Source organism: Hyperolius riggenbachi, chromosome 5, assembly GCF_040937935.1.
Source record: "Hyperolius riggenbachi isolate aHypRig1 chromosome 5, aHypRig1.pri, whole genome shotgun sequence".
Lineage (NCBI taxonomy): Eukaryota > Metazoa > Chordata > Amphibia > Anura > Hyperoliidae > Hyperolius > Hyperolius riggenbachi.
The window spans coordinates 378,748,623-378,774,988 of NC_090650.1; the positions used below are offsets into that span (position 1 = coordinate 378,748,623).

General features: G+C 45.7%; 2 protein-coding genes across 7 annotated transcripts in view; both read left to right on the plus strand.

Moving 5' to 3' along the window:
- LRRC69 (leucine rich repeat containing 69) overlaps window positions 1–10,802 on the plus strand; it is a 34,531-nt gene extending 23,729 nt beyond the window's left edge. Inside the window, exons 5-8 of the mRNA XM_068237632.1 lie at window positions 993–1,064; window positions 2,622–2,723; window positions 8,042–8,221; window positions 10,434–10,802. Coding sequence (XP_068093733.1) covers window positions 993–1,064; window positions 2,622–2,723; window positions 8,042–8,221; window positions 10,434–10,544 — 465 coding nt within the window. The 3' untranslated portion in view covers window positions 10,545–10,802. The remainder of the gene's footprint in view (window positions 1–992; window positions 1,065–2,621; window positions 2,724–8,041; window positions 8,222–10,433) is intronic.
- Window positions 10,803–15,979: 5,177 nt separating this feature from the next.
- Window positions 15,980–26,366, plus strand: part of SLC26A7 (solute carrier family 26 member 7) — a 114,300-nt gene continuing 103,913 nt past the window's right edge. For 3 of the 6 annotated variants that reach the window (XM_068237625.1, XM_068237628.1, XM_068237629.1), the window contains exons 1-3: window positions 15,980–16,499; window positions 23,127–23,237; window positions 25,150–25,319. In XM_068237625.1, coding sequence (XP_068093726.1) covers window positions 16,310–16,499; window positions 23,127–23,237; window positions 25,150–25,319 — 471 coding nt within the window. In that variant the 5' untranslated portion in view covers window positions 15,980–16,309. Of the gene's footprint in view, window positions 16,500–16,742; window positions 16,815–17,220; window positions 17,278–23,126; window positions 23,238–25,149; window positions 25,320–26,366 lie in introns of those variants that run through there. The other 3 variants (XM_068237626.1, XM_068237627.1, XM_068237630.1) reach the window with 3 other exon arrangements.

Consider the following 26,366-nt stretch of genomic DNA (forward strand, 5'->3'; position numbering starts at 1 on the left):
TTTTGGAGCATTTTTGTGTATCAGATTACAAATATTGTTACAGTAAATCTGTTACTGAACAGCTACTGTAACAAAAACGCCTGGAAAACAGTTCTGATCTAGCGTTTTTCAGAGCTGTTTTCCACTTTCCTATACTTTAACATTGAGGCAGAAACGCCTCAGAAATCTAAAAAATGCTGCAGCCCCTGAGTTTGCGTTCGTGGAAAAAATGAGCCGCTCTGGTGTGCACCATCCCATTCACTGCCATTAGCCAAGCGGTTTTCCCCCGGCAAGCGTCTAAAAAACCGTTCCAGAATCACTCTGGTGTGCACCAGCCCAAAAACTGTTTTACAAATTATTTTGGGCAACAGCAGTAAGTATAAACAGGCCATACAATTTGGTAAACACAATCAGATACCGGGGGATATGTTGCTAATGAGGCTTCAAAAGCACTTAAAAATATACTCTCAAACTCTGGGTACAATTTATGCATGTTTTTTTTCTGCAATTTTTAATTTATTTTATTTTTTTTGCCTTTTAAATTCCAATCAAATCACATTCCAAACAAATAAATTGATTGCACAAGACTGAAACTGCATGTTTTCCAAATAAAAAAATAGCAATATAAGTACAAATACATGTATACCGTAGTTGATGTGTGGTTTAAAACATCAATATCCCAGAAGTTTAATTGACTTGTTGCCAAATTGGTGAAGGTCATGTCTAGGAGAATTCATGAAGAAGCATGTGATTGGTTTGATCAGCTGATAGATTTGCAAAGCTCTGATTTGCTGTGATCACATCCTGCTTTAGCACATGATCATGACTAGCAAATCAGAGACTTACAAATCTATCACCTGACCAAACTGATCACATGCTTCTCCATGAGTTCTTTTAGATATGACCATCACTAGTTGCCATACTCTGTTCAAAAAGTGTCCCTTTAATCGTCCGTTTAATTTTTTTTTTAACAAATTATCATCTTCATCTTTTACATTTTACATATCTTCTAGAATGTTTGCAAATTGAGGAAGCTGAACATTCTAGATGTTGCAGGAAACCAAATCCAGTCTTTTCCATCCCATGTAAGTAGACCAACTCTACATGGCTTAACACTGCATTTTGTAAAGGCTGCAAGTGCACATGGTCGAGTCTACCCTTGTATGGCCAGATAAGCATCTGCCATTTTCATGGCCCAGTCCTTAAAGGACTCCCGAGGTGAAAATGTTAATGTATCTTTGCTTACCTGAGGCTTCTTCCAACCCCTAGAAGTCTTCTGGGTCCCTCTTCGCAGCTCCGGTGCTCCCAGGTGTCCTGCTGGTCAGTGGGGTAGTCAGTTAGGGTTAGACAGTTAGAGTTAGAGAATTAAGGCGGGGTCAGTTAGGGTTACACATCAGTGGAAGGATCGGTTAGGGTTAGGCATTGTGGAGGGGGGGGGGGGGATTTGATTATGGTTAGGCATCAATAGGGGGGCAGTTAAGGTTAGACATCGGGGAGGGGGGTCAGTTAGGGTCAGGCATTGGTGGAGGGATTGGTTAAAGTTAGGCATTGGTTAGGGTTAGGCATCAGTGGGGGAATCAGTTAGGCTTCGGTGGGGGGGTTGGTTAGGGTTAGACAATGGTGGGGGGGGTCGGTTAGGGTTAGGCATCTGTGGGGGGGGGGGGGTCGGTTAGCGTTAGACATCAGTGAAGGGATCAATTTCAATTAAGGTTAAGCATTGGTGGTGGCATCAGTGGGGGGGGGGGGGTCAGTTAGGGGTAGGTATTGTTGGGGGATTGGTTAGGTTTAAGCATTAGTGGGGGGATTTGGTTTTAGGGTTAGGCATCAGTGGGGGAATTGGTTAGGTTTAGTCATCGGTAGGGGGGTCACTTAAGGTTAGACATCGGTGGGGGGATCGGTTAAGGTTAGGTGTTGTAGGGGGGAGGGGGTTGGTTAGGGTTAGGCATTGGGATGAGGGATTGGTTAGAGTTTGGCAGTGGTAGAGGGAGGGCTCATGTGAGAATAGGGTTAGGTTTAGCAATAGTAAAATATTGGTAAAACTTACCAATATTTTACTATGGGAATAACCGTACCACTGCCCAATAGTAGAATATCATAACAATATTCTACTAGCTGCTATTTCTGCCATTCATTTGTACGTATGCCAGTTGGAGAGCAACAGAGAGGGCCTGATTCACAAAGCGGTGATAACTCAGTTATCACGCCTAAAAGACTTTAGGCGTGATAACCTTTGCACTAGTGAAGTTATCACCGCTTTGTGCTCTAACTCGCGCGAAGCTCCCGCGCGCAAAGTTTTGCGCGCGTACGTGCGCGTGCAAAGTCCCATAGGGCTTAATGGGCACTTCACGCGAAGCACGGTGCGCTGCGCGCGTAGCGCACCGCGCTACGTGCGCACCGCGCTACGTGCGCAAAACTTTGCGCACGGGAGTTCGTGCGAATTCCTTTAGATCACGCCTAAACTAAGTTTAGGCGTGATAAAGGGCTTTTCACAGGCGTGCAAAGTGTTTGCACCGCTTTGTGAATCAGGCCCGAAGACTGTGTGATCCAATCAAACCCTGATTAGAAGTAATATGAATGAATTAAACGATTTTTAATCATTTGAATTCTCCCCTTTTATGCATATACTCATGTGTTCTCCTCAGATGGATGAGGTTCCCCTGCAAGAGCTGTACTGTGAGGAGAATCCTCTGCTGAAAAGACAGCCGGTGTCTGCACTTCAGGATGAGGAAATACTGTCCCTGAAGGTATATACCTGCATTTTACAACCAATAATGAATATTTACCTGCATTTTACCACAAATTATGAATCTGTACCTGCATTTTACTGCGGACCAAGATGATGGCGTAACTTGCTCCTGGTCCACGTGAACTGACCTCTCCACGTCCGCTATGCCCCTCAGTATCCTCTCTGCCCTCTGGACAGACTGCGTATAACCTGTTTTTCTGTGTAGCGTTTTGAGTGCCATTGGCACCACTCCGTAAACATTTAGACTACCCCTCTTGTCCTACTAACCCCCCCCCCCCCCCCCCCCCCATCTTTCTTGCTACTGTTATATGCATTGTCTTTGCATGTACTGTTTACTACCAAAAACTGTATGGTTATCATTGTACTGTTCAATCTCCTACCCTGTATATTATTATTATTTAGTGTTTACATAGCGCCAACATCTTTTGCAGCGCTGCACAGAGTATATTGTCTTAACTCTGTATATTGTCTTAACCCTCCGAGGGACAGTTAGTGACTGTTCCTCAGAGGAGCTCACAATGTAATCCCTACCATAGTCTATGTATGTATCAAGTAGTGTATGTATCATAGTCTAGAGCCAATATAGGAGGAAGCCAATTAACTTATCTGTATGTTTTTTGGGATGTGGGAGGAAACCGGAGTGCCCAGAGGAAACCCACAGACACGGGGAGAACATACAAACTCCTTGCAGATGTTGGCCTGGCTGGGATTTGAACCGGGGACCCAGTGCTGCAAGGCGAGATCGCTAACCACTACGCCACCGTGCTGCCCTATACCAAAAATAGATCTAAACGCATTCGAGGAAAAGCAAGTTTATAACACAAATATTACACTATTATTTCCTCCAGGCGCTCCGGTTTCCTCCCACATCCCAAAAACATAAAGATAAGTTAATTGGCTTTCCCCTAAAATTAGCCCTAGACTATGACACATGCACTACATGATACATACAGTACATAGCCATATGACCATGGTAGGGATTAGATTGTGAGCCCCTCTGGGGGACCATTATTGACAAGACTATGTACTCTGTACAGCGCTGCGTAATATGTCGGCGCTATATAAATACTAAAATAAAAAATAAATAAAAATTGTCTGCTTTTGGGCTCAATCATTATTTCACCTCAAGAGAGCTGGAAATATGCTCGAGTTTAATTTTGTAAGTTCAGCCTAGAGCAGGTAGCTTATGTTGATGGTTCCTGTGAGTGTAACAACCCCAGGCCCATCTAAAAGACAAAAGGAGACCAGGAGCCCAATGGTGCAGAATTGTGTAAGATTTGGAAAAGCAGAATGCTAAGGATGTATATACTCACGAAGGTGGTTTGCAAATCCTTACAACCACCGTCGGAGCAGGCAGGAAACTTGGTTTTCCAGGTCTGTAACAGGAACTGGTCATTCGCACTCTGAATGTTCTTTAAGACAAACTAAAAAACTATCACCTCTAAAGAGGTATGACAAGACACTTAAACCAGGAGCGTAGGCGCCCAATGCATTACAGATAGGATAATAAAACTGTTGATCTTATAAACAGAGTGGTAGTCTTACCTCTCTTGAAGAATTTAGACCAGTCCATTGAAAAAAGGCCTTTTATTTGAGCACATAAAATTGACAGCACGTTTCGCGGGTGCGTGCCCGCTTTCTCAGGTCTGCGAAAAAACAGGTGCCGATAATAAATTGTATACACATTCTAAGAATTATTATATAAAAACAGCCGTTACATTTCACAGAAAACCTTTATCATATGATAAAGGTTTTTGTGAATTGTAATGGCTGTTTTTATGTAATAATATGCCTCTATAATGATAATAAATAAGCATAACATTCTGCAGTTATAACTATTCATTGTTATATTAAAAGAATATACTTTTGAAAATATTTTTTTATGCATTTTTATGCATTTTATTCATTTTTAAATACAATTTCCATTTACTTTTTCACTGCAATGCAAATATTGTTTATGGATTCTATCTATACATATATATTCTTTTAATATAGGCCATATTCATCGTACTTACGCAAGGTTCTATGATTAACCCCACAAATACTGAATTGACTTTATCAATGAATAATTTGAAATGCAGAATGTTATGCATATTTATTATCATTATAGAGGTATATGAGAAAGGTTCTTGTGAACTGTAACGGCTGTTTTTGTATAATAATTCGTAGAATGTGTATACAATTTATTATCGGCACCTCTTTTTTTCAATGACCCGAGGAAGCGGGCCCGCACCCGCGAAACACGTCAATTTTATGTGCTCAATTAACCCTCCTGGCGGTCTAATTAATTTCGCTAGGAGGGAGCGCAGCAGTTTTTTTTTTTTAAATCATGTAGCGAGCCCGGGGATCGCTACATGATAGCCGCATCCCCCCCCCGCTTCGATCGCCTTCGGCGATCTCCGATCAGGAAATCCCGTTCAAAGAAGAGCGCGGGGCGGCGGCGATTGGTGTGCTGACGCAGTTAGCAAAGTGCTAGCTGCGTCCATCAAAAAAAAAGTAAGCAAATCGGCCCAGCAGGGCCTGAGAAAACCTCGCCAGGAAGGTTAAAAGACCGTTCTTCAATGGACTGGTCCAAATTCTTCAAGAGCGGTAAGATTACCTCTCTGTTTATAAGATCAACAGCTTTATTAGACTATCTTTTTATGCATTGGGCGCCTCCACCACTGTTTTAAGTGTCCAGCCTAAACTGAAGTCCTCTAGGGCAGTGTTCCCCAACCCTGTCCGCAGGGCTGACCAACAGTGCATGTTTTGTGGGCTTGTTAGCTTGCTCCTTGCTGATTCTTATTGCTAAAAAAGCACCCCTCAACAGCTCTTTTGAGAGCTAATCTTGTTCTTGTGATCTATTTTTTTTTTGTGTGTGTCCCCCACTGACACTTGTGTTGCATAGACAGCCTAGGTAATTCCTGCTGTGTGTGCCACTGCCAGGCCCAGCACATTCAGTGACTACCTGTGTGTGTGACACGTGCACATTGTAATACCCATCACTGCATATACCTACCTGCTGTTCACTGTGCACCCACCCACCTACGTGAGCGCACGCAGTGTCACTGTGCCTGTCCGGTACCTGTGTGTGTGTGACAGGTGCACATTGTAATACCCATCACTGCATATACCTACCTACCTGTTGTTCACAGTGCACTCACCTACCTATGTGAGCTGAGCGCACGCAGTGTCACTGTGCCTGTCCGGTACCTGTGTGTGTGTGACAGGTGCACATTGTAATACCCACTGCATATACCTACCTGTTGTTCACTGTGCACCCACCCACCTACGTGAGCGCACGCAGTGTCACTGTGCCTGTCCGGTACCTGTGTGTGACAGGTGCACATTGTAATACTCATCACTGCATATACCTACCTACCTGTTGTTGTTCACAGTGCACCCACCTACCTACGTGAGCTGAGCGCACGCAGTGTCACTGTGTCACAGGTGCCCATTGTAATACCCACTGCATATACCTACCTTTTGTTCACTGTGCATCCACCCACCTACGTCAGCTGAGCGCACGCAGTGTCACTGTGCCTGTCCGGTACCTGTCTATGTGTGACAGGTGCACATTGTATTACCCATCAGTGATCACTGCATATACCTACCTGCTGTTGTTCACTTCAGTGCACCCACTTACCTACGTGAGTGCACGCTGTGTCACTGTGCCTGTCCGGTACCTGTCTATGTGTGACTGATAGGTGCACATTGTAATATCCATCACTGCGTATACCTACCTGTTGTTCACAGTGCACCCACCTACCTACATGAGTGCACGCAGTGTGATATACCACTCCGTGCATACCTGTTAACTGCACCTGTGTGACTGCACATTGTATTAGTCAAGTCAGTGCATACCTTTCACTTGAATGGATGGCAGACTTGCCCTCCATAACAGATTCTCGTTAAAGGTAGTACAGTCTATCAGTGTCATATACAGCAGGGCCTCGAAAGTCCTCCTGTATTTTTATTTTTGGTCACTACCTCGGGACGTGCATGCTAAGCCTGCTGCCTTCCTTGGATGTGTGGTAGCCGTTCCTGCTCCTTTGCCCACAGCGTGCCTGCTGCCTTCCTTGGATGTGTGGTGGTGGTAGCCATTTCTTAGGCTCCCACTCAGGACCGGAATCGAACCAGGATTCCCTGGCCATTACCAGTGGTCACCATGGTACTGAGAAAGTACCATAGAAAGTTTCACACAGTTGAATGAATGGCAGACTTGCCCTCCATAACACATTCTTGGCAAATGCTTTCGAGTTGGTTCGTCTTGCGCTGGGTCAAGGGTCCATCTAACCACAGATGCCTGGTCTGCAAAGCACTGTCAGGGCAGGTACATTACTTATACAGCAAATGGGTCCTTACTTGGATGTGCGGTAGTGGTAGCCAGTTCTCAGGCTCCCACTCCAGACCGGAATCAAACCCTGATTCCCTGGCCATTACCCGTGGTCACTCACAATGGCAGACTTGCCAACCATAAAAGAGTCTCGTTGCAGGTACTGAACAGCAAGCAGGACAAGTATTTAAAAAAATAGATGTAAGCTTTAACAATGGTAGAGAAAGAACCATCGAAAGTTGATAAGGCAGTCAGACATTACCTGACATCACTGAGTGAGGAAGAGCAAACTTGCCATGTTGCGCACCAGTCCAGCACGGCTGTCACTATGCAAACAGCTGTTTGCGGTGCGTTACACAGTGAGTTTGGTGTGTCAGTGTGAAGCAGTACTCTAATTACACTCCCTGATTGATGTATACACATGCAAGATGTTGTAATGCACTTTAGGTGTTCAATTTAGCATTCACTGTGATTTCTGCCCTTAAAACGCTGCTTTGCGTCCAATCCAGATTTTTCCCCAGGACTTTTGGCGTGTATCCCACTCTGCCATGCCCCCCTCTAGGTGTTAGACCCCTTGAAACATCTTTTCCATCACTTTTGTGGCCAGCATACATTTTTCTAGTTTTCAAAGTTCGCCTCCCCATTGAAGTCTATTGCGGTTCGTGAAAGTTCGCGCGAATTGAATGTTTGGCGAAGGTTCGCGAACCTAAAATCGGAGGTTTGGGCAATCTCTACTCTAGGGCCATATCCATGTCAGTGTTTAGGATATACAGAGAAATGGAGAAATGTGTTCTTCTTGATGAACCACACCCTTCCTGGTTCAGTCCCATCAATTTGAGCTGTGCCAAAACATGTGTGAGGACCTCGGCCCTTGAGGACCAGATTTATGGTGGGTAGAGCCTGGATTTTCCTTTGGATCTTTTGTACCTCAGTGATGAAAAATGTAGTTTCAGGTGTTTAAGAATACATGTGCCATATTTTTCTCTAATTTCTCTACACAGGAGATCACAGCACGATTCATATTAAGCCATGTGCAGAATAGAGACTCATTGTTACGAGAGCAAATCCAGTATTATCCAGAGGCCAGGACCATCCTCTCCAGCAGAAATTCCTGTGCTCAGTGCGGGACGTGGTTCCTAGATATGTGGCTGGAGTGTGTGAAGTTTGTGGATGTGAAAAAGGTATGTTCTCTATATTATTATTGTTACAAGAAGTACATAATCCGGCACTCAAAACCCTATCCCTAATCCTGTTCCAAGTTTTGTTTTAAAAGGTTTTTATTGGTGAAATTATCAATATATGGTAAACAATCACAACACCAGTAAAACCCACGCAGGGGTTAGCATGATGCAGTAGAAAATAACCATACAATAAATCAATAAATAAGACTGTACAATTATATTAATGGATTGCATATAATGGTTTAGGTCAGTGATCTGCAGACTTGGCTCTCTAGCTGTTAAGGAGCTACAAGTCCCACAATGCATTTGCCTTTATGAATCATGACTGTGGCCGTAACACTCCTGCAATGCATTGTGGGACTTGTAGAGAGCCAAATTTGCAGATCACTGGTTTAGGTGGACATTAGTATGGCTCAAGGGTGGGTCACAATTCTGACATCAAGCCAACAAGGTCGCCCATTAGTAAGGTCGAAGATTTCAATATAGAGGAGAAAGGGGAAGAACAGAGAAATGCAAAGCATATAAAACTTAAAACAGCAACCACGACTAAGGGTGCATTGTAAGCCCAATATGTGTCAGTTGATCCTATGGATAAATATGTTTTTCATGTCCATCTTCTTCAAATAAGGATACCAGCTTTTAGTACTCAGAAGAGTCTGCAAATATCTTCCTTCCTTCTTACCATTGCGTAGCTAACTGTATCCTGCACCAGTGTGTACTATGCAATGATGGTTTCAGAGCACTTTGGACTTTTCATTGGTAAAACTTCAAACAAACAGGTCGGTCACCGTGGCTCTCGCACTCCAAATTGCAATATCACACCAATCAACAGTAAACTTAAAGAGACTCCGTAACAAAAATTGCATCCTGTTTTTTATCATCCTACAAGTTCCAAAAGCTATTCTAATGTGTTTTGGCTTACTGCAGCACGTTCTACTTTTACCATCTCTGTAATAAATCAACTTATCTCTCTCTTGTCAGACTTGTCAGCCTGTGTCTGGAAGGCTGCCAAGTTCTTCAGTGTTGTGGTTCTGTGATGCATCTCCCCCTTCCAGGCCCCTCTCTGCACACTGCCTGTGTATTATTTAGGATTAGAGCAGCTTCTCTCTTCTCTCTTATCTTTTACAAGCTGGATAAATCCTCCTCTGAGCTGGCTGGGCTTTTACATACTGAAGAATTACATACAGGCAGAGCTGTCTGCACTCTGTAGGAAGAAACAGCCTGACACTTCAGTGGAAGATAGCTGCAGGGGGAAAGAAACACACAAATGATCTCTTGAGATTTAAAAGGAAGGCTGTATACAGCCTGCTTGTGTATGAATGTATTTTCTATGTGTGGACATGCTGTACATCAACCTACTTCCTGTTTTGGTGGCCATTTTGTTTGCTTATAAACAAACTTTTTAAAACTGTTTTTAACCACTTTTAATGCGGCGAAATTGTGACAGAGGGTAATAGGAGATGTCCCCTAACGCACTGGTATGTTTACTTTTGTGTGATTTTAACAATACAGATTCTCTTTAAGTAATAATAGCAATAAGGAAAGCCCTAGAAGGAATGCAACACATAAGTCAAGCCTAAATTATCATGCTAGGAGATCCATAAGCCCCATGTTTTGTGGAAATTAGAAAAAGTATCTCTAATCTTGGCTACTATGTGTTCACTTAGCACAACCTTGTTCAATGTTACAAAAACGGCCTGTTCCAAGTTTAAATGACACCACAACCAAACCCAACTCTTGATCGGCTAAACTTGCTTATTGCTACACTATCCTTGTTGAGTTTTTTTTGTTACAATAATCAACTGGATTTCAGATAAAGTTAAGCAGTGGCGTAGCTAAGAAGCCATGGGCCCCAGTGCAAGTTTAGCATTGGGGCCCCCCAAGCTCTCTATACATAACAATTGATGCAACACACCAAAACCAATCAAGGACAATCACAGTGTCAGAGGGCAAGAAGGGGATGGGAAACTGTGTGTTACTACTATTCAAATCAACTATAGAAGTGAATATTATTAGCACAGGACCAATAAAAAGCTAATACTGTGTTTGAGGGGTGGGCCCCTCTAGCCAGCGGGCCCCGATGCGGTCGCTAAATCTGCAGCCCCTATTGCTACGCCACTGTAGTTAAATATAGGAAAAATGATAAAGAAAGCATGTCATTTCTGCTAATCCGTATCTGTAATAAATATGACCTTGTCTTTTTTATCTCTAGAAAATGAAGACCTCAAGCAATTTACATCTTTTACCAATGAAGATTTTACTATGTTCATACAGATGCTTTAATCAAAGGCAAAGCGATATATTCGGAGTGGCAGTCCAGTGAGAAATTGGCAATTGTAGTAAAACTTACCTAAAAAGGATCCTTTAAGCTGGCTATACACTAGGCTGATTCCCCGCCGATCGACAGCAGATTCGATCACTGGGATCGAATCTGCTGTCACATCGTTCCCGCTACACGCTGAATTTCGATCTATTTCGTCCGATCCCGTTGATCGCTCCGTGCGGAAAATTACCGTCGATCGCCCGCGGGTAGGGAGCGCATCGCTAGCAGCGTTCCAGTGCCCGACGACCGACGCAATACAGCTGCAATACATTACCTGCTCTGCCGGCGCAACTGCCCCCGGTCACCGCTGCTCCGTCTCCGCTCTGGCCTCCGGCATGCTTTACTTCCTCCTGCCCAGCAGGAAGTTTAAACAGTAGAGGGCGCTCTACTGTTTAAACTTCCTGCCGGGCAGGAAGAAGTGAAGCATGCTGGAGACCAGAGCGGAGACGGAGCAGCGGTGACCGGGGGCAGTCGCGCCAGCGGAGCAGGTAATGTATGCGGGTGGGGGGAGCGGCGGCAGCACCACCACCACCACCACAGATTGTGAACGGTTTCAGGCTGAAATCGGTTCACAATCTGTTTGCAGTAAGGTGGCCATACGATCCCCCTTTGATCAGATTCGATCAGAGAGGGAGCTATCTGTTGGTCGAATCTGATGGCAAATCGACCAGTGTATGGCCACCTTTAGTCTTTTGGAAATAAATTGCCTGTTGGCAGTCACTTTGATCCTTTGCCTCTAATATTTTATGTTATAACCTGTGTACAATTCAGGGAGTTTAGCACAATTGCATCAACTATTAGGGATGGTCATTGAAGTACAAATATTTCCGAGTCAGAATTATGCTAATGTAGGCAGCTTGAAAATGGACCAATCAATTACTGCCAAGGTAAAATTTGATTGGGCCATATTCAAACTACCTAAATTTGCATACACAAGTTACATATTCCTGTATCACTTCAGAATTATTTGAATCGTATTGCCTATCCCTATTGACTGTATGCTTGCTGCAAGTGTATGACTGAGAAAATACTGAAGCCAAAAGATCAACCAAACAATTTGCATTAAAAAAGAAAAGGAAACAAATAAAGATGATAGCTTCTATTACTACTGTGACTGACTACAACATGTCTGTAAGGCCACAATATCAGCAATACAGATGTCCCAGGTGCAGTGAAAAGGGGGTATCAGCTACTGATTAGGATGAAGGTAAATCCTTGGTTAAAGTTCCTCTATAGGGCCCTTTCACAGTGCAGTGCGGTAAATTTACTGCATCACGCCATAGCCTAATGCTAATCTATGGGGGAGTTCATACTCCCCACATTGCAGTACACTGCGCCGGAAATGCCCTATCTAACACGCTTCAATACCTATGTTACCGCACGGCTCCTGCGTGGAACCGGAAGTCGTGTAAGTCTATGGTAACGTGCAAACGTTTTAGAAACCCTCTGCAGTTATAAGCGCCGGCATGTGCAGAATTGTATTTTAGAAATACGCTTCTGCGCACATCATCAATGGCTGAACAGGAAGTGAGTGTCACTTCCTGCTTGGCTGGATGCCAGATGGAGATTACAGCTTAATAATGTGGTGGTCTCCGAAGGCATGTTTTTGGTGGTGCGGTGTGAAGCTGGCCTCAAGTGGAAGAAAAGTGTTACTTACCTTTCATCCTCCAGTAGTGTATGAGGTCCCTCTGTGTCTTCCGGTCCCCTCTGTTGTGCCTCCGTCTGTGGACTGCGATGCATGCGCTGTCCTGGCTACATGCCTCCTGGATTTCCTCCCATGGGCTTGTGCAGCTGCAAGTCTTTACAAACTGCACATGCACAGAGCGATCTAGGAGGCCTGCAGTCGGGACATTGCATTTGCTGTACTCCTCGATCCACTCGATTTACAGACTTTACTTGGGCTGCCCATGGATCACCAGACAGAGACAAGAGGACACAGAGAGACCTCCTATACTACTGGAGGCTGGAAAAAGCCCAGGTAAGTAACACTCAACCCTTTCGCACCACTTAAGATTAAAGAGGAACTTCAGCCTAAACAAACATACTGTCATTAGGTTACATTAGTTATGTTAATTAAAATAGATAGATAATATAATCTCTTACCCACCCTGTTTTAAAAGAACAGGAAAATGTTTGATTTCATGAAGGCAGCCATCGTTTTGGTTGAAAGGAGGTGACAGGAAGCATGAGACACAGTTCCAACTGTCCTGTGTGCTGATCACCCCTCCCAGTTGCTAGGCAACGTGAATAACAACATAGGAAATCGCGTCATGCTTTGCACAGCATCAGGGAAAACAAGCCCGGGCAGTTTTCTTTGATTAGTAGAGCTTACCTAAAAATGCAGCTAAAAATGATGCTTTGGTAAGAAAAACAAAGTTCTGATGCTGTGAAACTGTTAAAGAAACACCAAGCCTTTTCAGTTCTGCTGAGTAGATTTTTAGTCCAGAGGTTCACTTTAAGTGTGAACAATCCCATTCACTTACCTACATTGGTTTTAAGTTCAAATGCAAATTCACATTTGGGAAAAAGCATACAATTTTGACAAGTGCAAACCCTGTCTAAAAGATTTTTTTCATTTTCTTTTATTTCACATGAATTGCTAAATATGTTGTTAATATATAAAAATAAATACATTTTTCAAGCATTTTCATCTGTTTATAACTATACTGTATGTATTTAGAGATATAAATTGAGGGGCTTATTTCTAAAACTCTGTTAAAAATACATTAGACAAGCTTCAGAAAATCATGCTAATTTAGGCTTTTATGATTACCTGTGAACCCTTCTTTCAGAATTTCCATGCCCCTCAACTAAAGCTACTTTACACCAGGCCAGCCCCCTAGCTATAGGATTTGGTAATGAACAGAGGAAGACCCTGCGAATATGGAGTCCCCCCCAACATTTAAACCAGCACGGTGTAGGTGTCAGCGCAGCAGTTGACAGTGGCATTTTGCCAGAAGTGGCAACGAAGCACAGCATGCTGCTAGTGGGTATGGCAGCTCTTTGAAACCCCCCTGGCCTGGGGGCTTTCCAGGTAAGGAGTAGTGAGGTTTTATGGTGCAGTCCAATCATCCTGAAATTGGAGCAAAGAGCCTGTCACTGCATTTAAATGTTGCTGAAAATAAGCTCTATGTTTCCATCTCTTAATTACAATCTGCAGACAGCTAAAGCCTTGTACACATGCTAGATTTTTCTCGGCAGAGGCAGTCAGACCAGCTGCCACAGCAGGCAACAATCTATCGTGTGTACAGCAGCTCCTAATCCCCCTTGAATGTGGCGCAAGCGATCTGCCTGGTGGATCATCTCCGCCAAGTGCAGGCTAAGGGCATTGTTCTCTTACTCCACCACGCTGTGCCACTCTGTCATGCACCATACCATAGGCCCTCCTTCCCATAGTAACAGAATGCATTGCTAACCTGGAGGCTAGCGACACACCTGTACAGACCTGACCCCAAAAAGTTGCCTGAGGTCTTCAAGTCCAGTTCCATGCTGGGCGACAGTCTTCATATGTGTGAACAAGGCTTAAGGTTTTCCAAAACTGACAGTAATCTCATACTGCTTTTCTTTGCAACCATGGCAATAGTACTCTGGAGTATTGTTGCCATGAGATTTTCCTGACTCTCACATTGTGCTGGGTGAGCAATTGGCTGCACAGAGCAGGAGCCACTGATACTTCTTTTGAACTGCTTTACTCTATTAAGTGGCAGCAGACCCTGACACTCTTATCTGCTGGTTTGTGTTAGAAACACTGTGGAATTACTGCATTTGATATGTTCAAAGGAAGAGGAAATAATGATTGCATTGCTCCGTGTAGAGCTGAATCGAAAGTTTAAAGTATACCTGTACCAACCAAAGTGTCCCAAATGGGTACTTGCCTGAATAGAGGGAAGCCTCTAGAATGATAATCCAGATAATTAACCCCCCCCCCCCCCCCCCCCCTTCCACTGGCCTGTTCCAGCGATGTGTCCCCCGAAAGACCATCAACAAGCCCTGGTCTTCTGAGCAGTAGCAGGGACCCGATCAGGCTCTGCTTTTTCTGCTGAATCTTAAAGGAATACTATCGATACCCAAGTGTTCTAAAATTACAATGTACAAATAATGTCTAAGTAGCTGTGTAAACATTTTCCTACTTTTCATGTTAAATATCAGAGGCAAAAGCTGTAATTTATTGAGGATAGGATTTAGCTATATTGGGACAAATCAATTGCAGAAGGGGTTTCTGCTTCAATGCACAGCCAGAGTTGCATATCAGACTACAGAAAGCAAATATCAAACTCTAAAGGCAAAAACAGTATGAAAAGCTGTGACAATTAGTTACATTTCCTCTGCTCTCTTCAGACAGGTCAGTCAGAAACAGAGCTCCCAACAGCTACAGCTCCTGTGTCCTGTCTCTCTCTTTCACACACAGGGCTACACATAGAGTTAACTGATCAAGTGTGAGGGGAATTTCCCCTCTCCTCATGGCTCAGTCAGCCGTCAGTTTTGGCGTCAGTAAACTTTGAATGTATTTTGCTAACAGTAAACAAAGAAGTTGCTACTAAAATGTATACACCAGTACTTAGCAGCACTTCCCAAACAATTCCTGTGTCAATTGAAAAAAATATGTGAATCGATAGTATTCCTTTAAGCGGGTCCATGCTACTGCGCAGTGCGTCTGAAGTTACAGTGAACTGAGCACCATTTTTAGCAAATAGGGCATCTCAATAGCACATTAAGAATGCATGCTAACAATGTGGCTGCCTATTAAAAAAATCATATTTTACCTCTTCTTTTTCCATTTAAAAGTTTAGCAGAAGCTTTTACTACCCTACATCTACAGATGGCAGGGCCTGCCTGACCGCAGAGATTTCAGCCAGATAAAGACTGATCTAATCATTTTACTGCACACATTAGCAGAGAGCTAACAAAAGAGATAGGACACTGTGCTTCAAAGAGTTTAGAGAAGTCACACATGCAATGTTCACATCTGCCCCTGGAAAAATAAGGGCAGCTAGAAGGGGAGGGGGGATATGGCAGCCCCTACAGCTATTAGAAACCAGGAGAAACTGCAGGGGAAAAAATGGTGCTAAGTTCCCTTTAAAGGGGGTCCCGTCATACAGGAGAGGTCTGCAGAAGGACATGAAAAGGAGAATCCAGATGCTTTCCTCTCCCAAGGTAAGTATCTAACTTTTTTTAGATAATGTCACAAGTTTGCTTTAATAAGTTTTTCTCAGCATAAGTGGGATTTCCCTTTAAATGTAACAATGGTGGCTGACCTATCAAGACAAAGGCAATACACAAAAGTGAAGCAATTATCCAAAGTGACCAGTCAGATTCCTTCTTCCATTTAACAGCTAAAACCTGATTGGCTGCTGTGGTCAACTACTCCCCCAGTCCTATTACTGAATCTCAGAGAAGCACCTGGAGGCAGGTATTTATAGAGTGGCAGCTGTATAACTAGGATCCTGGCAGTTCAGGTTAATCAGCTCCCCTGGTGATCCAGACCGTATTGCTTCATCATTTTTTTCCAGGAGACAGACAGCCTTCACTGGCACAATGACTGCTGTAACACAGAGGAGCTATGTAACCTTGTACTGTTCTCATTATTCCACACAAGCAACGCCCACTATGCGCTTATCATACAGCTGGAACTGAGCCAAGACTATCCAGAATGGTCACATCAGCTTGCTCATGCATTTATGTCAGTCAGTGTAATGTGAGGCTGCTGTACAGGCGGACTGTACGCTCACACTTCTCTCTGAAAAGTTTGTAATGCCAGAAGACAAATGGCAGACTCCTGCAGGAAAAGCTATTTGACTTGCAGCCGGATATCCAGCTTGAGCTTCTCAGATGTGAGGACCTGGTGTCTCAGAAGGCTTCCCATCCTACAATGGGCTCCCAGATACAACCTGCGGCAGGACTTCATTCCAGACTGTGTCTCAGGGATGGCTCTCACAGTTTACCAAGTGACACAAGGTACTGTGGTGGTTATAGGGCAGCTGTAATCTTTGTAATGCTTTCAAATGTGAAGCTACGTACAGACACTTGAATTTCATCACCCAAAACAGTCGTCTGCAGTCGCTTTAGTCTATTAGTCCAGCATCAGCACAGGTGTCTCATACTGTCGTTTAACAACTCCAAGTGTGGCGTTACTAGGCGACTGGAACCGACAACCACTATTGGTCAGCTCCTCCTGCTTGCCCTGCCCTTGCTGTCCATCCTCATCTCTCCTTAGTACAGAGCAGTGGTCCTACAGATCTCATCCAAAACTATTATTAACAATTATTCCAGGTAACAATCATTTAGTGACTATAGGGGTCCTGACAGATGTGCCTTTTACATAAGCTTAAAGGATCACTATCACAAAAAGTGTAACATTTAAAATACATGTAAACAAATACAAATAAGAAGTACATTTCTTCCAGAGTAAAATAAGCCATAAATTACTTTTCTCTTAAGTCGCTGTCACTTACAGTAGGAAGTAGAAATCTGACGGAACCAACAGGTTTCGGACTAGCCCGTATCCACATTGGGGGATTCTCAGCAAAGTTTTTATTCTTTCTAAAGACATTCCCTGAAAAGGATTTATACAAAGATGCTGGCCAGCCTTTCTACTCGATGCACAGTTTTTTGGCAGTTGGACAGAGCAACTGCCATTCACTAATTGCTTTTGAAACTAAACAAAACCCTGAGAATCCCCTATGAGGAGGCTAGTCCAAAACCTGTCGATGATGTCAGATTTCTACTACCTACGGTAAGTGACAGCAACATAGGAGAAAAGTAATTTATGGCTCATTTTACTCTGGAAGAAACATACTTCCTATTTGTATATATTTACATGTATTTCAAATTTTTAAAATTTTTCGGGATAGTGGTCCTTTAGTTAAAATAACATGTTAGATGTCACAAATGTATGTAACGTGTGCAGGTGCATTAAGGATGCTGCAATGTTTAAGGTATAGAGATTTAGTCTGTCTTAAATGTATTACTTCCTCTCTGCACTAAAAGATTAGCCACAACATGATAACCTTTATGGGGAAAAATATATTCAATTTACAATTTATGGAAATTAAAAAAATAATGAGGCTTTAACTTTATCTCACTTTCCAGGGAGCACTGAAAAGGTTAAGCTGCTGATAAAAACTAATTACAGTAGGCACTTTGATATGGCTAAACAAACGTGGAACACAGTGCAGTGAATTTCTTTAGCAACTACATGTGGAATAAAGACTTTTCATTGTGTGCTGTGCAAGAGTTCGGGTCCACTTTAAAGGGACTCCGAGCACCTCTCATGGGCATGCGTTTAAGCCAGATGACTTCCAACAAAGTTGTGCTATGACCCCTCTGAAGGAGCCTCTTGCAATGGCCATGTGTGTCACTTCCTCTTCCTGCTTCATTCAGTGATGCCCTTTTCTAACAGAGAAGACAGGGGTGACCCAGAAGTTATAACATAGCCAAGATCGCAGCCGCGATTTTTAAATTGAAATCGAACGAAAACTATTTTGTGTAGAACGGCGATTCATCAAATGAAAGAGGAGAACACAAGCTACAGAAAGGTATGCATCTTTAAGTACTTTGCAGTACTGGTCGGAGTCTTAAAGGCATACCCATGAGACGTGCTCGGAGTCCCTTTAAACTTACATTGCTTTACTCTGCTTAGAAACATTCAGCGAGTCATTTGAAGCTCTACTAAGATTTACTGAAATGTAGAACTCTTCAAAGATTAAGGCTAGGGCCACACTAGCTCCGGGTGCGGGACGCATCCGCGGTCCGGGCTCCGATTTTCAAAACCCGGAACGCAAACGGATCCGTGCTGCCTTTTTTGCAGCACACGTTTTGGATCCGCTTGCGTTTTTTGTTTTTTTTTGCTAGAGGGGGTAGCAGCCAGGACGGGGGGCTGCGGGCAAAGCGGCGGCCAGGGGGGTCACATCCCCCCCCCCCTTGCTCACCTGGGTGCCCCCCTGGGTGCCCCCCGTCCACGCTCCCCCTCCAGCTCGCATATAATGTAATAATTTGTACCTAATGAAGTTCGGCGAGCCGGGCACTTCTGCCCACACCGCTCGCCGTCACTTCCTGCGATGCCGCCCACTGTATTTCAGTGGGCGGCATCGCAGGAAGTGACGGCGAGCGGTGTGGGCGGAAGTGCCCGGCTCGCCGAACTTCATTAGGTACAAATTATTACATTATATGCGAGCTGGAGGGGGAGCGGGGAGGGGGGCACCCAGGTGAGCAAGGGGGGGGGGGGATGTGACCCCCCCTGGCCGCCGCTTTGCCCGCAGCCCCCCGTCCTGGCTGCTACCCCCTTCAGCATGGCGGCCCCCTCCTTCACCATGGGACACTGGAAACTGATCCGTTTCCAGTGTCCCAAAATGTCAGTGAAGAGGGAGGCCCGTTTCCCCATTGATTTTCACTACCCGTACGTGTATACGGGTCCGTGAAAAATGCTGCAAGTCCGGACTCAGCGTTCCGGGTTTAAAAACGTATTCCGCGGATCGCACGCGGATACGTTTTTAACTTGAGTGTGTGCTGTTCCTATTTTTAACATTGGTATCCGTGGCTACGTTTTTCGTCCGGGACAAAAAACGTAGCTACGGATACGTTTTTAAATTAAGTGTGAACTAGCCCTTTGGTACCCTTCTGAGATTCACTGATTTTGTACCTTACCAAGATGCATTGGGATTTGGTACTGTAGAGAGATGTGCTGAGATCTTGTATTCTACAGAATCTTACTGAGATTTGGAACAACACAGATGTCCCTGATATTCAATGCTCCAGAGAGACTGACAAAGATTTGGTACTCTACAGAGATTCATTGATGTTTGGTACTTTACAAAGATTCATTGACATCTGTGACTGTACTGAGATTTACTTAGATTTGGAAGTCTGCGGAGGTTCCCTGAGATTTAATACCCTGCAGAAATTCTCAGAATTTAGTATTGTAGAGAGATTCATAAAGATTAGGCACGCTACAGAGGTGGGATTTGCAGGTATTTGGTTCATACTAGTGTTGATCGATCAGTGCTCGGCACTGTTCGTTATTCCACGAACATTCGCCTGTTTGGGTTCGGGTCGAGCACAGCTGAGCACCGCATGGTGCTCGGCCGCGCTGTTCGGTCTCCTCCCCTCGCTTATTGGTGCCTTTGCAGGCAGCCAATAAGTGGCGACAATGCTTTTTCCACAGCTATGGTCAAACAGCCTAGCTGGCTGTGACCATAGCTGTGATTGGCCGAGCGGGTCACGTGGTTTGGGTATATAAATACCAGAACGCGCGCTGGCTCCGCCATTCGCATGGGGGTTTAGCTTGGGGTAGGTAGGAGACAGAGCTAGCGGTTAGGTGCCAGCACTAGCTTGGGGTAGGTAGGAGACAGAGCTAGCAGTTAGGTGCCAGCACTAGCTTGGGGTAGGTAGGAGATAGAGCTAGCAGTTAGGTGCCAGCACTGCCAGCCAGGCCAGCCACAGTGCCCCAGCCTCACCACCACTGCCAGCAGCAGCCACAGTGCCCCAGCCTCACCATTGCCAGCAGCAGCCACAGAGCCCCAGCCTCACCCACTGCCAGCAGCAGCCACAGAGGAGGAGGAGGAGGCGGAAGAACAAACGCAGCAGGCATCGCAGGGGGCTTGTGCCCGTGGTATTCTTCGTGGCTGGGGGGAGGAGAACTTACCTGACATCACCAGGGCCCGGCCCTAGACTTTTTGCCGCCTGAGGCAAATTTTGAAAAAATTGCCGCCCCCCAACACCCTCCCCCCCCCCGCCGAGCTGGAGGGGTAGCGGGCAGGACGGGGGTATTGGGCCTAGCGGTGGGGAGGGGGGGTCGGACCTCTTTCTCGTTCCAGCGTGCGCTCCACGGACGTCACTTCCTGCAATGCCGGCCACTTACAATACAGTGGGCGGCGTTGCAGGAAGTGACGTCAGTGGAGCGCACGCTGGAACGAAGAAGAGGTGAGTGATCCCCCGCCCGTGCCTCTTACTGTCGGCTGCTTACTCACTATTTAAAGCTGGAGGGGAGCGCAGATTGGGGGACCCAGGCGAGGGAGTGGGGGGTCCGACCCCCCTCCCCACAGCTAGGCCCAATACCCCCGTCCTACCTGCTACCCCTCCAGCTCGGCGGCAGGCCCCCCCGCACCCACGGACGGGCTGATGCCGCCCCTAGAAGTTTGTCACCTGAGGCAAAAGTTTCACCCCGCCTCATGAGCGGGCCGGCCCTGAACATCACTGAGGAAGAGCAAGAGGAGATGGATAGTACGTCTGCATCCAAATTTGTGCAGATGGCGGCTTTCATGCTGAAAAAAACTCAACGGGAATGAGCTGCACTGGGTGGCCACGCTACTAGACCCTCGGTATAAGCACAAAGTGGCGGAGATGTTTCCAAATCACCAGAAGGCAGAAAGGATGAAGCACTTGTAGAACAAGCTGGCAACTATGCTTTACAGTGCGTTTAAGGGTGATGTCACAGCATAATGGAATAAGGGTACCACTGCCAGTAATCCTTCTCCCATGTCCACGCAGGCAAGGACAGGATGCTCCAGCGATCTCATGGTGATGTCGGACATTCTTTAGTCCAATGCCTCGCCTTAGCCCTTCCGGATCCACCCTCCACCAACGCCTCAACCGGCAGGTAGCCGACTACCTGGCCTTAAGTGTGGATGTAGACACTATGAGCAGCGATGAACCCCTGGACTACTGGGTGCGCAGGCTTGACCTGTGACCAGAGCTGTCACAATTTGCCATCCAACTTCTGTCTTGCCCTGCCTCAAGCGTCCTGTCGGAAAGGACCTTCAGCGCAGTTGGAGGCATTGTTACTGAGAAGAGAAGTCGCCTAAGTTACAAAAGTGTTCAGTACCTTATCTTTATCAAAATGAATGAGGCATCTACTGCTCGCCCCAAGACTAAGTCAGTCCCCACACACAGTATCTCTGCCTGTACACCGTGTGACTGGCTGCCTGCCCCAAGACTAAGTCAGTCCCTACACAGCATCTCTGCCTGCAGGCCGCTTGACTGCCTTCTCCTCCACCACCAACAGGTGTCCAGGACTCCAGGCGGATTCCTGAATTTTTAAGGCCGCTGCTAGCAGCGGTCGCTAACAAAACCAATAACAATTTTTTTCTGGTGTGTGTACATGCCTGCCTAATTTTTCAGACTGCACTGCAGCTGCAATACAAAACAAAAGGCATGGACATGTGTCAATTCCCCTTCGTGATCATTACCTTGCCGTGGTGAAGGGGCTTGGGTATCACAATGAAGCAATGACCGCCGGCTATATGAGTGTCTTGGGGGGGGGGGGGGGCACACCCAAGATAATAAGGTTGTTGCTTCATTGTGGACAGACCAAATTTGATCAGCTGGACAGTCACTGTTGTTCTGTCATTGAGCTACCTCAGCCCGACCATATGGGCTTGAAAACCACTATCGCCTGCACTCTGGCCATGGTGCGCACCAGTCCAGCACAGCCATCACCACACAAACAGCTGTTTGCGGTGCGTTACACAGTGAGTTTGGTCTGTCAGTGTGAAGCAGAACTCTAATTACACCCCCTAATTGATGTATACACATGCAAGATGTTTTAACCTCCCTGGCGGTTTATTTATTTTGCCAGGGAGGCTGCAATGTGGTTTTTTTTGAATAAAAAAAAAAATATTTCATGCAGCCAACTGAAAGTTGGCTGCATGAAAGCCCACTAGAGGGCGCTCCGGAAGCGTACTTTCGATCGCCTCCGGCAATCGAAAGTAACAAGATAGGCCGCAATGAGCGGCCTATCTTGTTTCGCTTTCCTCGTCGCCATGGCGACGAGCGGAGTGACGACATGGACGTCAGTCGACGTCCTGACGTCAGAGCCGCCCGATTCAGCCCCTAGCGCCGGCCGGAACTGCTTGTTCCGGCTGCGCTGGGCTCGGGCGGCTGGGGGGACCCTCTTTCGCCGCTGCACGCGGCGGATCGCCGCGGAGCGGCGGCGATCGGGCAGCACACGCGGCTGGCAAAGTGCCGGCTGCGTGTGCTGCTTTTTTCAGAACGAAAATCGGCCCAGCAGGGCCTGAGCGGCGACCTCCGGCGGCATACCCCGAGCTCAGCTCGGGATTACCGCCAAGGAGGTTAAAGTACTTTAGGCCTCCAATTTAGAATGCAATGTGATTTCTGCCCTTAAAACGCTGCTGTGCGTCAAATCCAGATTTTTCCCCGGGACTTTTGGCATCTATCCCACTCATCCATGCCCCCCTCCAGGTGTTAGACCCCTTGAAACATCTTTTCCATCACTTTTGTGGCCAGCATAAATGTTTCTAGTTTTCAAAGTTCGCATCCCCATTGAAGTCTATTGCGGTTTGCAAAGTTCGCGCGAACCCAAACTTTTGCGGAAGTTCACGTTTGAGGTTTGCGAACTTAAAATCGCAGGTTCGAGCCATCTCTATTCAGCTATGTCACTTTTCTGGGCTTAGCAGTGTGCAGTATCTCCATGGCAACCGCTTCAGGGCTCGTACAACGTGGTACCTCAGAAATTGATAAAAATGTTTATTTTACATTGATGATTTGACATTATATATATATATATATATATATATATATATACAGTATATATTGTTACAATTACTAATGCTTAATCTGGTCTCTTAGGTTTGGCTTTTGCAGTGATGTCATCAGTTCACCCAGTGTTTGGATTATACGGATCTTTTTTCCCCCCACTAATCTACGCCATATTTGGGATGGGCCAGCATGTTTCCACAGGTAAGAACAGTCAACTGCAAAAGCAATATGGACCTGTCAAATGCAACAGCTGCTGCGTCTGATTGGTCCATATGAAACAAAGGAGTTCTGAGTGAAATAAGTATATACTTACTTTACTTACCTAGGGCTTCTTCCAGCCCTTGGAAGTCTAATCCTAACATTTTCCTAACATTTTCTCCTCTTGGACTCAAAGCGCTCAAGAGTTTCAGCCACTAAGAGGCCACCCTGCAGTCAAGGACTTACTGAATAGGTACTGACCCTTGCCAGGATTTGAACCCTGGTCTCCCATGTCAAAGGCAGAACCCCTACTCACCAGTATACTATCTGTGCCACTTGCTGCAGCTGCAGTCTTCTCCGACATCCCACTGTCAGCCTGTAATGTATTGTGACCCCATCAGGTCAGCGACTTCTGCGCATGCACGGGGCGCGTGCTCCGACCACAGTTGCGCTCACATCGCCATGAGTGTTTTTTGCATGCGCTACACTCCCAGTGACGTGAGCGCGATCAGTGGGGTCGGCAATCCATTACAGGCTGATAGCAGGGCGCAGGAGGAGACCACATCTGCAGTGAGGGACACGGACACTTCTGGAGGCTGGGCGTAGCCCAAGGTAAGTAAAAAAGCATATATTTATGTCACCTCAGAACTCCTTTAAGATACATAAAATTTGTATCAATTTCAAGTTGTTTGCTTCTCATTGACCATCCCTGCATGCATACCACAACCGCCTCGCTGAGCTCCACCCTTTAATTTACCTATAAGCGTCTGATGATCACATGGTGGAGAAGCATAAAAATGAAACAGGCAATAAACACAGATTAGAGACCATCTGGGCTACTTATGGCTAATATGTCTATTGCTATCCCCCCACTTTGTCTATTGCTATGCTCCTGTTTCAATGAAAGACGCTCCGGGATATAAGACACACCCAGGTTTAGAGGGAAATATCCAGGTGAAAAAAAAAATATATATATACTAAACCTAGTGCATCCATATTTTAGGAGCGTCGTATACATGTTCTCCCTCAAATGATGTCCTCTTGCCCCCCCATGTCTCCTCCATGTGTCCTCCTGTATCCCCATGTGTCAGCCAAGTCTCTCCCATGTGTCCTCCATGTCTCTACCATGTGTCCAAAATGTCTCCCCATGTGTTCTCCTGTATCCCCATGTGTGCTCCTGTTTACCCCATGTCTTCCCCATGTGTCCTCCATGTCTCTTCCTGAGTCCCCATGTGTCCATGTGTGTCCCTATGTATCCTCCTGGGTTCCCATGTGTCCTTCTGTCTCCCCCATATGTCCTCCTGTGTCCCCATGTGTCCCCTTCTGTCCATTGCCCTTCCCTTCTGTGCGCCTCCTCTCCCACCCACTTGTGTCTCCTGGTCCCAGTGTGTAGCACCAGCTTACCTCATCCATGCTCCTGTGGCTTTTGCAGACCTGCGCATTCCCCCCCCACTAGCCTCCGCCCCTTCCCCTTGTGTCTCCTGGCCCACGGGTGTAGTGGCAGCTTACCTAGTCCATGCGCCTGTGAGGATTGCAGACATCCGTCTCCACTGCACATCTCACTCTAGCGAGCGGCTTGTACTGATCAAGTCATCAGCACATGGTAGACAGAGGGAGAATTGCAGCGCTGGATCCAGGGAAGTAATGTGCAGGGCAGATCTCTCTGCGGTATGATTTTTTTTCCTGCTTTTAGGGTCTAAAAACTTGAGAAAAAATTGCACCGCTTTTAGACACTAAAATCCAGAAGTAATCATTCCGCTAGAGAGGTTAAACAGCTCATAGTCAAACATTCAGGCAAGGGTCACACTTGTTGAATTCTCAGATGTTTTGCAAGTAATCCTTTTCCATGTGGCCCCTGAGTTTTCAGGAGCTATCTGCACCCAGCTCAGTGTTCTCTTGTGTTTGAGTCACACAGGTACCTTTGCCATCACATCACTGATCTCGGCTGCAGCAGTTGAGCGTCTCGTTCCTTTCAACAATGGTAACGTCACAAATGGCTCTTTGGAAGATCCATATGCATCGCCCTTTGAAATGCGAAGAATAGAGGTCGCCGCCGCTGTGACATTTCTAGGTGGTGTCATTCAAGTAAGCACCTGTTTTTTTTTTGTGTGGATTCAATTATACCTTTTGTTTAAAAAAAATTGTTTGTTTGTTTTTTGGTTGGGTGTACATTGTGCACTGTATTGTTTGGGTCAGAGAGAGCTGTGTACATCTAAGAGAATACTATTGCAAAAATGCCAAACTTATCAATGGGATCCATTCCTGAAAGTCTCAATTTGTAAGCCCGACAGGATAGGTTATTGGTTATCTCTGATGGTTGTAGCCATGGAATCCTGTCCTCAGTTCCCAGCAAGGGCATCATCTGCACAAGTCTGAGGCCTTGGGCACCTATAGACCAAAAAGCCACAAAGGCCGAGGCCTTGGGAGCCTATTGACTAAAAGGCCACAAAGGCAGAGGTTTTGGGCGCCTATTGACCAAAAGGACAGCTTGCCATCATCTGCACAAGGTCTGTATGTACTCAGGGCTGAATTTCTGAAAAAGGCCACAAAGGCCGTGCCCTTAGGAACCTATTGACCAAAGGGGGAGATTGGCACAAATGAGAGGTTGCTCTATTTTGAAGAGGAAACTACAAATGAAAAAGGGAGGCAGGAAATGGGGAGCAACACATCACAGAGGGGGGCTGCTGCCCAAGAAAGCTTTTCACGGACGTTAGACATAGAGGAGTAGGCGGGGCATTGAAAATTAGGGCAGCTGTTGCGCATGGAAGGGAGCCATGCGCAAAAAAAAAGTATAGATCTGGCCTTGTATGTACTATATGCTAGGATAGATGATGGATGCAAACCGAGTGGTGGTTTGGGGAAGGGGGTGGCAGTGGAAGGATAAATGTGCATGGGTAGGTAGGTGGTGGTCAGGAGAGGTGACACAGCGAGATGGAAAGGTATGCTAGGAATAAACAATTGGTTTTTGAGGCAGATAGATGGTTCAATAGATAATTTCCGACATGTCCGATCTCACTTTCGATCGTTTTACTGCTCGATTTCTGATAGAGGTGAATGGAAATTGATAAGAAAAGATAAGTGAATCAAGCGGAAAAACAAATCAAAACACGATCGAACGGCAAATCGACCGCA